The following is a 12,259-nucleotide window of genomic DNA, read 5'->3' as shown; positions in this document are numbered from 1 at the left end:
TTCAGCTCAGGTCGAGATCTCAGGGTCATAAGATTGAGCCCTGCGTCGGGCTTTGCGCTCTGAGGGGAGTCCACTGGTCTTCCTCTGCTCTCCCCCTGCTCACTGGCTCACTCTCTCTCTCAAATAAAGAAATAAATATTTTTAAAACCTTAAATAAAAAGAAGAACTAAGCAGAACAAGATCGTGTGCTGAAAATCTACTCTACCCCAAAAGTTCGCAATTAGGACCCTCAGCGAGCGTTCCATCCGCTGCTCCGAGACGGGGACCGTGGCAGTGACAGAGACACATAACCGTGACGATGACTCCTTTCTGCCGAAACTTTGAGTTTTTCAGACGTGTCAAATGCAGAGCTGCAGGTTTGGAATCTGAGTTTTCACAGAAACATCGTTTACCTTTCATCGAGTTGTCGGAGAACAGTTCCCTCTGAGCAACCTGTGAAGCGGAGGTGAACCGTGTAGTCCTTTAAAAACGAGGCTCCTGATTCCGAATTACGCGGTAAAGTTAAAGTCCAGGTACCTCGCTGTCTCGGACATTTTCTCCTACAGCAGATTACAGGGAGGCCCTCAGGGGGAGTTAAAGGAAGGGTGGGAATATGGAAACAAGAAGGAAATTGTAACAAGGACTAAGTCTTCTTACTTCACGGCCTTAAGAAAAAAGATTTAGATAAACAGAGAAAAAGCAGAAAATAAGAACAGCTCCAATTTAGCCCACAAACATGGTTTAAACATCTCGGTGTGGCAGACACCGTGTTGATTTCCATGGATCCAGTGGTGGGGCACACCAGCCCTCAACACACCGTCCCCGGGTTTTGAGAAACAACAACATATCATTAAATGCCTAATCGGAACCAAGGTAAAGACACTGACAGAAATAAAAAGACAATGAAAGTAAAGATTGCATTCCTGTTACAGCATCTACGCGAGGCTGGAAGCCGCCTGGAAGGAGGCTTCTCCGAGGAAGTAATGCTTGAGCTTGGATCTGGACGAAAAGTAGAAGCATGCCATATAGAGCATGAAGGCATGTGCAAAGGCCCTGTGACAGGAGGGACGTGGGTATGTTTGAGGAGCTTAAGGAAGTCCAGAAGCCTGAAGTGCAGGGATTGAGGGGGGAGATAAATTGGCAATTACTGTAGCAGTTTGTATGTTATTTCTGAAAGTTTGTATGTGATCCCTGGAGAGGATACTGGGTGTAAATACAAATGAAAACATGAATTTGCTGGTGGCCTATAGTAGCAGGCATCTGCAGGGATGCCCTCTTCCTGTTGTGGAACAAGCAGAACTAAAATGAGAGAATGCTCAAAAGAAACCAGGTGAGCTCAGCCGGGCTCTTAGAAGGGACTGGTTGTGATGGAAGGCGTGGGCTGTCTCCCTCCCAAATTATCATCCTGTGTCTGAGAACGGAAGAGCTGGGAGGAAGGACCATGTGACTAGGGACCTGGGCAATTGCGATTTTATACAGTGCTTGATTTCTCCTAAAAAAATGTTTTCTGGGGTTGCCTGGGTGGCTCAGTCAGTTAAGCATCTGACTTCCAATTTTGGCTCAGGTCATGATCTCAAGGGTCCTGGGATCAAGTCCCAATCGATTATTGAATCCTTCTACTTAAATAGGTTTGGGGACTGAGTGTCCCATGTCCACAAGTCCTTACTTTTTTTGTTTTAAAGTAAGAGATACAATCTTGCTTGGCAGAGATAGCCACTAGCGCTCTCGAAGGCGGTCAGGGCATTGAAGTCCATTTGCTGAGCGGCTTCCCAGAAAGCCATGAGCCCGCAGGATGCTCATGGTCTTCCTGGGCTAGAGTCAGGAATCTGGAACCACCTAGAAACCTGTACCTCTCACCATTCGCCCCCCACATCCTGGCGGTTTCTCTGTGGGTTTTCAAGGACCATGCATACACAGTGAGACGGAATCCCGTTCCCGCTCTTCCAAACTTCAGATGAGAAATACAGAAATGCACAGGAAACGCCACAGACAGATCAGACAACAACCACGTTCATGAGCCCGTGGACATCTGTGGTGAGAAATCACGCAATGGGTTCATCCCCTGTACTGTACTGACTCTCTTCAGATGTCTCTGTGTGCTGAAACCAGTTTACGGAGGCACCTGGGGGTGCTCAGTCAGTGAAACGTCTGCCTTTAGCTCAGGTCATGATCCCGGGGTCCTGGGATCGAGTCCTCCGTGGGCCCCCTGCTCAGCGGGGCCCTCTCCCTCTGCCGCTCCCCCTGCTTGTGTGCACGCTCTCTCTCTTTCTCCCTCAAATAAATGAAATAGGTAAAATCTTCAAAAATAAATAAAACCAGTTTATGTATGCTACTTGATGAAAAAACGATGGTTCTGTGACAGTGGGTGTGTTTGTGGCCATTGGTGGGGCTGACGTCCTGGAACGCGGGGGCGGGGGGCTTCATAAGCGCTGCTTAGTGCTTAACGGTGACATAGGTATGAACAATCTCCTCCTCTTCATCCCTCTGGCAGAGCAGCAGCCCGTGGAGGGGAGCCCTCACCCCACACACAGCAGGGGAAGCCGGAGGAGAGGGGAAGCAGGCCCCCTGCCTGGGCAGCAGCTCTCGCTGAGTGCACAGAATGTTCCCCAGGCCATGGGTTCCTTTCGCTGCCTCCTCCTCCCGGGGCTCGCTTATGTGGGTCAGGTTTCCTCACAACGCGCTGAATGAATGAGAATAAGAAAGTATGTGTTGGCAAAATTTCAGCTGAAAATGCCAAAGCTTTCCAAGTAAGGGCACGAATTTAAGCAAAGTTTCAAGTCAATGGGGCTCAGAGTAACCGCTATGCAGCTAATAATGAAAAGTACAAATGTTTTTATGTTCAAAGGTTAGCAAATGGGACTCTTTCACTGGCCTGCTGGCCTGCTCAGTTACAAAGTAGAAACTGTTCCTGATCTTTGCTTTATTGCACTTGTATTTTGTAGGCAATTAGGAACATTTTCCATTCAGCATTTAAGACGTTTGAGCTGCCTGCAGACTGTTTTTTAAACTAAAGTTTCTTTCTTTTTCTTTCTTTCTTCTTTCTTTCCTCCTTCCTCCCTCCCTCCCTCCCTCCTCTCTTTCTTTCTTTTTTTCTTCCTCCTCTCCAATCCCCTCTCCCTCTTCTTTTTGTTAAACTAATATTTTCCCCTTTTGTAAGTGGACTAAAGTTTTAAACCAACAGGCTTTCCAAATAGCACACTTAGGCTTTGCCTGCGTCATTATTATATGGTCAGGGAATTACCACTTTTCCGAAAGCGTATTTCTACGTCAGATTCTCATTTTGCCCAGAAGCTGCTGCTTCCTCGCACATCACGTGGGTTTAGATAAAACGGACCCAGCCCCCATGCGCTGGTGCCTCCGTCGTGAAGGCGATGGTTGCAAACAAGACGGAAGCCGTGTACTTAATGAGGGAGTAGGACCATCAAGTCTGCGGAAATGATCTAAATCCTTCCAGAAACCACTTGGCAAATCACGGTGGCTATGTTATTTCTACGAGTTTCTCTGCATCACGTTTGCTGACAGCTCACAGCAAACAACGATGATCGTGTTTGAGTCCCTCACATTCTCCATTAGCCGGTTTGCTTCTCCTTTAATAAATGATACCTTTGCCCCTCTCGTCTGTCAGCATTTGGGGCCAGTCCCGGTGAGAGAGCAGCCGTGGTTGATGCTTCTGCTCAGGTCTTGGGCCGCAAACTGTGGATAATGGCTCACACTTTCTGCTCCAAATGGACAGGAGACACGGGCATAATTGAAACACACAGTGTTGGGGGGTAATTTTATCCCATTATTTCTAATGAAAATAAGGAGGTGTCCAGGCTACAATCCTGCAAAATAGGTTCTGAGAAGCCCAAAGCAGCCCCAGCGTGCATGCAGCATGTCCGTGGTCCCCATACCCCCCCCCAGGGCACCCCCCCACCTGCGCTGGGGCCCCTGTCCCCCAACAGAGGGATGCCATCGGCGGTGCGGGAAGGGCAGTGAGCCACAGGTAACGAGCCCCGTGTCCGTTTTCCTTGTCAGATCTCCCAGCTGATGACGGAGACGGGCCGGGAGGGGCTGACCGAGGCGGCACTGAATCGCTCCAACGCGGACAAGCCCTTGGCCTGTGGCGCCCCGGCCTCCCAGGGCTCCTGCACAGCCAGCGAGACTTCCACAGGCCCCTCGGTGGCCGCTTCCTTCTTCGCCAGGTAAGAGAAGCGTCCAGAGCCTCACTTCTCCAGCTTAGCTAAAACGCTAGCGAGAGTTTGGGACCGTCTCGGACTTCCCGCTTTAGGATGGGGTTCCGCAACCTCAGACTGCCGCCGCTGGGTCCAGACGACCCTGCTGTGGGCCACAGTCCTAGACGCTCAGCAGCATCCTTGGCCTCCCCCCGCTGGATGCCCACTGCACCTGTCGCACTTGCGACGACCGCGAAGGTCTCCAGACACCGGCACGTGTGTCACGGGCGGAGGACCACGGCTCTAAGAATTTGTGGCTTTCACGATGTCCCCCTGGGGTGAGGACTTCGGTGGGCCCGCCCCCCCGGCTGGTGTTTCCAGACGGACGTTCTTAGCACAGCAAATGAATGGCTTTGTCGATGAACTAGGAAAGAGACGGCAGCCGTTTTTTTTCCCGTTCGGGACAGATGAGCAGGATAGTTACCGTATACCCTGCAGCGAATCTTAGAGCCTTTAATAAGACAAGAAACCCAAATGAAAGGTATTTCGACAATGTTTTATGCCTAATTTTAGCAGTGTGGCCGAGACAGGGCAGGAGACAAAGGACAGCTGACCAGAAGGCGCTTTCGGGATCGTCTAATTCGGTCTCCTTGTTTTATGAAGGACCGGCCTGAGGACCAAGAAAGTGAAACTTTGAGTTAATTTATAGCAAAGTCAGAAATAGAAACCAGATTCCTCAGCTTCCCCCCCACCCCCCGTGACTCATTCTTTATTTGATCCTTGGAACTTAACTTTAGAAAACTTTTTCTGCCTAAGATTTGCATGTCCCTGGATACGCAGGTTTCAGAATAAATGGCACAGGTCTGAGATTGGAGGAGCCCTGAGGTCTGCCCTGGTGTCCTTGTCTGTACACCGGGGGACAGCCCCTCCTCCTCCGGGTTGCTTTGAACATTAAGATGGACAAGGGTAAATGATAAAGTCTTGTACAAAGGGCGATTCGATACAGCCTCCGATAACATGTCAGGAGGAAGGAATATTGCGTGGTTTCTCTGGTTAGCCTCGTGAGCGGTACCATCCAAAGCGCAGCATATGAGGACGGAGCTCCAAATAGGGAAGGATCCGGTCAGAGTGAGAACAGAGGCCAGTGTCCTGGGTTAATAACAACCCCAATAAAGACCGCACGGGGGCCTGTCGGGAGACTGGGTCTGAGGTTCTCATCGTGTCTTGGTGCCACGTTTATTGTCCTGTGAAAAGTCGCGCCGAGTGTATGGGAAGTAACAGGAAACGAGGAAACGAGGTTGTCCCCGTATCCACGGGACAGATGCTCCACGCCCGCCAGGGGATGCCTAAAACTGTGGATAGAACCAACGGAGAGGCCGTGTCCACACCATTCCGGGAGGGAATAAGGAGGTGGAAGAGAAGATCCCAGGACTTAGGCGGGTGGTGAGAGCATGTCCGGGGGTGGGTGACGCACGTGCTGAGGAAGGAGGAAGCCACATCATGGCAGGTTTAGTCCAGAGAAGATGGCCCTCAGCTGTCTCTTGGACCATCGTGTGAACGAAGAATTTGGTGGGTTCTAAGAAACACCCAAGTATGTAGGCGAAGGTCAAATAAAACCTGGTGATGGGGCCCAGCTCGGACTCCCTCCAGTTCAGCTCTCCCAATTCCGGATGCAGGAGAATTTGCACACAGCTCAGACGACCCCGAGAGAGAGTGAGGTCCCCGTCACTGAGGGAGATCAAGCTTACATTGGGGGACTGCCTGGCCTTGATGCTGCCGAGAACCTTCACTGCCCAGATGGAGGTTGCCCTCCAGGGCACCTTCCTGACCGGAAGCGCTTTGAATGTGAGAAGCCTCAGCTCAGACTCCACCCAGAGATTTTTTCTGGATCAGCCACCCTCAGAAAACCCCAGAAGCAGGACTGGAAGCAGGAAGAGGTTAGGGGTTAGCTGGGAAGGCCCGTGTGCCAGACATACGGTGGGCCTGAAGCCGGCTTTCAGTTAATCCAAGGAGCATTTCCAAACAAGCCAGCACACACCAGGGAAAGGAAGGCAAATGATGGGCCAGGGTGGCCTGGCCTGTGACTTACTTGCACGCCTGGGTCAGACCGTGGGCGGAGCCCAGAGTCAAGGGGCATTTGATGTGGGTTGCGGGGGAGGGGCCCAAACCAGCCCCGGCTGTGCTGTCAGGCAGTTTGGGAATGCCGGGTCAGGGGTTTTCTGCTTGGGACAAGGAAAGCTACGGGAGGCCATGGGACAGGTGGCCTTTGGTTAGGATCAAATCCGCATCTGTTGCTGGTGCCCACACTGGAAACACTCTAGAGGTTATGGTTTCCTGTGGAAGCTCCGGAAGGTCTTTCCACCCGGGAATCTGGGGGCGGGGTTTGCTCCTGTGCTTCACACCTGTGCTCACCACTTTGCAACTCTTTGTGCGAGACCAGGTCGCAGAGCTGGGTCTGCAAGGTTCTGGAACTCCTTGCAGCTGTAAGTGACCCGAGGTGGCCGGCTCTCAGGAAGCTGTGCCGGACATCATTTCATCATTTATGGGGGAGGGGTGCCATTCGCCACCTTTTGTGGCCAGCGTGGCTGATGTGTCCGGGACGGTCAGTAAGCGTCACTCACTATGCTGAGCTCCCAGTGGGCAAACTCTCCCTTAGTCCTCGGACGAGCCGTGGCAGGTGGAACCTATTGTTTCCCCTTCGTATGGATGAAGAAAGAAACGTCCGGAGGTTAAGTCACCGACCCAAGGGTGCACAGCTAGGAAGTGGCAGAGTGGGGACCCTCACCCACGTGTGTGAGCCCTTGGTGCCGTCAGTGTGAAGCAGGCACAATAAGACGCATTAGTGATTTCTTCACCGTAATCAGGAACTGATGGTCACCGCTTAGGAAACAACACTAGGAACAAGTGGGCACTACTGTTTGAGGAAACGAGTAGAACAGAAATCCAGTTTGTCGAGGGTTGTGGACAGCCCCTTTTCTTGGCAACATCAGCCTTTCTTTGTAAATGTTGGCTTTCTACGGGGAAAGGTGGGATGGACTTGACTGTGTTTCAGATGCAATGTCTAAAAAGATGAAGAATTCCAGTTCCGCGGAAGCCGCAGTACCTTCGTCGCCAGAACTACTCTGAGTGTGGTCTGTGGAGCCACACACCGTTCCTGGTCTAGCACAGGCGTAGAGGCAGAGAGGAAACTTCTAGAAACTTCTGGAAGCCAGTGGATCTAGGAATTTTATGGCTGTTGGATCTAGGAATACAGAAGTGGAGCTTGTATTTTGGAGGTCATTAGAAATTAAAGAAAAAGTGATTCTTCACCGCATGTAGTCTGAGAAGAACTGCTCTAGAAGGCGACGATGTCCCAAGCGGGCAACCTTTGATGCCTGTCTCGTCCGAATCTATTTCTTTAAATAACAGCATCGGGGTAGACTGCCTTTGCTTTTAATTTGGGAAAAGCACTTTTTTGGGGGGTGGGTGGGGGAATAGTAGCATGATACTACAACTAGTAATGGTCATAGTAACCACGGGCACAGCGAGTCACCTGGCTGGTTAGCTGTCCCGTTGGTTCCAGGAACCGGGGGACCTCCTGTGCGCGATTCCCACAGGAACGGGAGGTGGTGGAGTAGCGTGTGATGAGTGTGACTATAAGTGGCTCTAAAATCTGTTTGCACGGGTCTGAGTACCTCAGATCACTCCATGTTTCGAACCCTTTGGTGTGTGTCGCTTGGCTCCGTGCGGGGTCCGTTTCCTGCGTTAGTACTTCTTCCTCCCTCCCCCTCCTCCTCCCCCTCAGACGCTCCAGGAACAGGGTTGTCTTGTACTTACTGAGTCTCTTCTTGAAGTTTCTGACCTTTACACCATGTGTGGCTGTTGGTTAACTGTACATCTGCCCTGGGTTTGGCATCTTTTGGGCAAAAGTTGGTGTTCTCAGTATCGGGGTGTCCTCGGATACACTTTGTGGGACCCGTTTGCTCTGCTTTCTCTGTCTCGCTTGCTTTGTTCCTCGTCTCCTTCTGCCAGCTCCCCCAACCCCTTGCCTTTGGCCCGATCACCTTCTTTCCTGAGGGATGTTGTTGTACTTCTGTCCATCTCGACCTGCCGCACGGTTTCTTGCATCCACGACTTTGGATCCCTCGTCTGATTCCCCAGCTGCTTTCTCCAAGCCCCTAGAGCACACACTGAGCGTTCTTGACCGACTGGCCCGTTTCCCCCTTGATCAGCTCGGGTCCTGGGTCGGGGGCCAAGCTCAGTGATGGGAACTGTGTCCTGGCTCTGAGGACCTGCCTTGGGACCAGGAGGCTCCATCTGTCATGCCCCTTGGGGACCCTCCTCTTCCCGCCAGGCACACGCGTGTGCTGTGTGTGCGCAGCCATTACGTCACAGGCGGCCGTGCCTGACATCCCCTGCACGTTCTTGCCGACAGCCCGTTCAGATAGTGCTGTTTGCTCTGGTCAGAGCACGCGCCTGCCGTACAGTCTTGCTCAGCGATGCCTTTCTTCTGCCCCCGGGCGTGTGAACACGGAACAGCAGTCTTTGGTTCCACGCCAGGAGTTTGTGAAGTCAGAGAAGGATGAGAGGGAGCCGTGAAGCTTCTCGTGGTCCTCTTGTTCTCCCATCAGATACGATTCCCCAGAGGGACGCGCACGTCTCCCCGTGATCGACACATCAGCAGTCAGCACCGGAGAAGAACTGTGGCAAACGCGGCCCAGCTGGTCCCCGTGATGCGGAGGAGGAGGAGAGAGCCAGGGGGTCCGGCTCTTTCTTGAGAGAGAAGTAAATTTCCACGTTAGTGTCTGCTGTGATGGAAGAGCACGTCCAGGAGCGGCGCCTGCATGGCTCAGAGGGTTACAGCTTCTGCATTTGGCTCAGGTCGTGATCCCCGGGTTCTGAGATCGAGCCCCGCATCCGGCTCTCTGCTCAGCAGGGAGCCTGCTTCCCCCTCTCTCTGCCTGCCTCTCTGCCTACTTGTGATCTCTGCCTGTCAAATAAATAAATAAAATCTTTAAAAACAAAAAAAAAGCACCTCCAGGAAAAGAAGAGCCCCGGAGAGCCCGTCTCACAGAACTTGTCCCCGTGATTATTGCTTTTCCTGTTTCTCGAGTTCAAAGGAGCCTGTTGTACCTGCACTTAAGCTCCTCGCCAGGATCCTACTTGGACCCCCTGTCTGTTCCTTCCCCCTTTTCCCCCCACGAAACTCCTCTGTCACCTGGTCCAGCTCCCGCTGACTTAGCCCATGGCTGAGCTTCCGCTGACTTCCTATGGGACATTCGTGGTCAGGATCAGCGTGCAAAGTTGTGCCGTTTGCTCACAGGACGAGAGCAACATTCAGAGGGGCGAGTGGGGTGCCTCCCCCCGGGCTCCCTCTATCCAGGAGGGCCTCTGCGAGTCAGCTGCCCGGAGGTACAGTGTGGGCTTGTCTGCACCAGCTGCTCCCGCCCCCTTCCTCCACGGGGGGCTCAGCGGGGTCGAGGCCGCAGTTTGGAAGGCCCGAATGGAAAGCCAAATCCCCACTCTTTGGGTTTCTTGTTTATTTACTCCTGGCAGGTCAACCTCCCTTTTCTTAGAAAAGACTCCGTGGACTTCTCGGAAAAGAGGGGACTCTGCCTCATGTATATGAATGAAGCGAATTTGTAGGATTCGTACCTGCGTGCACAGGGTCTCGCTTGAACACTCATCCGTTGGCCTATGAAAGACAAACATTAAGAAGGAGCCAAATGGATACTGAGTGCCATCGGATTTCAGGGGGCCGGGGAAAGAGCTTCAGGTGTTTGCTGCCTGAAGAAGGAAATCCTTGATTGCTTATGGGAGACAAGGAACGCCCTGAGGGAACATTCAATGTCTAAACCGTTATCCTTTATGTACAAAGAAAAAAACCCTAAAATGCTTGAGATAAAGAACCCAAACACCTAGTACCAACCCCAGCAACCTCCAGAACTCTTCTGTTTTGGGGTGTGCAGACCATAGTACAGATGGCATCCAGGGCGTGGCCCACACCGTTCTCCGGAGCGGCTGACCCACACGGAAGAAAGCGACCAGTGTTCGCGGCCCCTTCCCGTCTCCCGCTGCAGGGAATGTGTAAAATGGGGCAGTTTCTGATTAAAGGAGTCCTTTGTCTGACTGATGGCCTGTTGGGGTGTTGGCAATCAGCTCACCACATCTGGGAATCATTTGCACAGCCTGGCCTCCGCCGAAAACCCGATTCATACCTTGGTGGGGCTGCTCCAAGGCAAAGCGAATACCGCGGGCCCGAGGGATCCCGGTGATTCTTGTCAAACGTTCTCAGCTCAGACATTCTGGTTCTTCCTGCACATTTTGAGTATCTTTTTTTCACCGGCGTTGGGGGGAGGGAAGGAGGGTATGGGAAAAAGAGAGAGAGGAAGTGGCCCGGGGTCGGATCCACAGCCGGCCACCGACACTCTGGACCGACTGGATCCAGACTCGAGGCAACTAACTCAGCCTCCGGAAGCCTGTTCCTTCTGTTCTGTGGCAGTCGGTCACTCTGTCTATTTCACAGGCTTGTGGAAACATGACAGCACTTTGCAAACATCACTGAAATCCCACAGATGATGTTAAGACGGTACATGCTAGGGAAGGGATAGAAGTCTGTGCTCCCTGGGAAGCTCAGAGCATTCTCAGTGTTCCCTCTGGAGTGGATGACTTTTATCATGACCACCGTCATGCTTACGTGGCACTTTTTTCATCTGAGTTAGTGACCAGGAAACGGATTTCAAAAGCGTACGCTAATGAAACCGGGTCGTCTCCAGCCATCCGTCCTCCACGCTTTCTGAACCGACTCCGAGGAATGTCATCCTCCCCCATCAGACCATGGGGGTGTCAAAAAAGAAATAGACTGTTCCCCCTTTTGCTTCCACTGTTTCTATTCAATTTCATCATCTGCTTTGTGGCCCCATCCAGCTGCTGGCACCTGAGTCCTCCCTGAGGACTCAGAATTCTTTACCGCCCCTTCCTACCCTTTCTTCCCACTGTTTTCTTTCTTACTACCCCCCTCGGAGGCAGCTCCCCAAGGACAGCCTCTCTGCCTGGCTCAGGGGTGTTTCCAGTCACCGACAGAGCCTGGTTCCTCAGAGGCAAACTGTGTTCTTCAGCCCCGTGTGACGATGCCTGGTCTTCACCATTTTTGCAGAGGTCCTTGGTGTTCCCTAGACCGGAGCGGTAGTCCTCAGTACTTACTCATCTAAGAATAATGAGAGCCGACATTTATGGAGCGTTCCCGATATGCCACCTGCGTTTCTGAGTTCTGGACACAAATTTAAACTTCAGAAGCCCCCGTGAGTTGGCCCCCTTCTTAGTCCAAGGCTTAGATATGGAAACCAAAGCATGGACTGGCGAAGTAGCTTGACAACTGTTTCACAGCTAGCTGATGAGGCGGTCCTTGAGCACCGCTGTCCGATCTCAGAGCCCATGAACCAGAGCGTAAGCTCCGTTAAGGGTAGGGGCGCTTGTGTCTCTGTTCTTGGCTGAAGCCCTAGTGCCTCAAAGAAGCACTCCAGAAATGCTTGTTGAGTGACTAAACAAACGCTCTCAGCCACCATGCTCTCCTGCCTCCAACGCCTCCAAACTCAGGATGGGTTGTGGTGGGTGGGCCATCGTGAGGCCCCCGCTCGAGGGCTGTGAGTGACACCAAAGAGGAGATTGGAGGCAAAGCCCAGCACAGAAGCTATAGAGAAAAACATTTTGGCCAATTACCTTGTACTTTTCTAATTTTGTTTGTTACGAACATACTGCTTCCTGTCTCACTCGGAGTCGAGGCTGAAGGTTTTTTGGTGACTTGCCATCTGCTCCCCCATCCTCTACGATCGCCCTCTTGCCTACCGTGTTCTGGGAACACCAACCTCCTTGCCCTTTCTCAAAAGATGCAAGACCATGTTCCCTCTGCCCTTTCCCCAGGTTTCCGCTTAGCTCAGCCCTCCCTTTTTTCAGACCTTTGCTCAAATGCCTTCCCTAACCTATTTACTTATTTTTATTTTTTTAAAGACTTATTTATTTATTTTAGAGAGAGAGAGCCAGTGTGTGTGCTCATGCATGAGCAGTGGGAGGGGCAGGCGGAGAGAGAGAATCTCATGCAGACTCCATGCTGAGCGTAGAGCCTGACGTGGGGCTTAGTCTCATGACCT

At 52.1% G+C, this 12,259-nt stretch overlaps 1 protein-coding gene across 2 annotated transcripts in view; it reads left to right on the top strand.

The window, feature by feature from the left end:
* The window catches only part of KIF26B (kinesin family member 26B), a 422,552-nt gene that overhangs the window by 198,512 nt on the left and 211,781 nt on the right, over window positions 1–12,259 (top strand). For both annotated transcript variants that reach the window (XM_045982184.1, XM_045982185.1), the window contains one exon: window positions 3,997–4,163. In XM_045982184.1, coding sequence (XP_045838140.1) covers window positions 3,997–4,163 — 167 coding nt within the window. The remainder of the gene's footprint in view (window positions 1–3,996; window positions 4,164–12,259) is intronic.

This window comes from Meles meles, chromosome 17, assembly GCF_922984935.1.
Source record: "Meles meles chromosome 17, mMelMel3.1 paternal haplotype, whole genome shotgun sequence".
NCBI classification, from domain to species: Eukaryota; Metazoa; Chordata; class Mammalia; order Carnivora; family Mustelidae; genus Meles; species Meles meles.
This window is presented reverse-complemented; position numbering and strand designations above follow the sequence as displayed.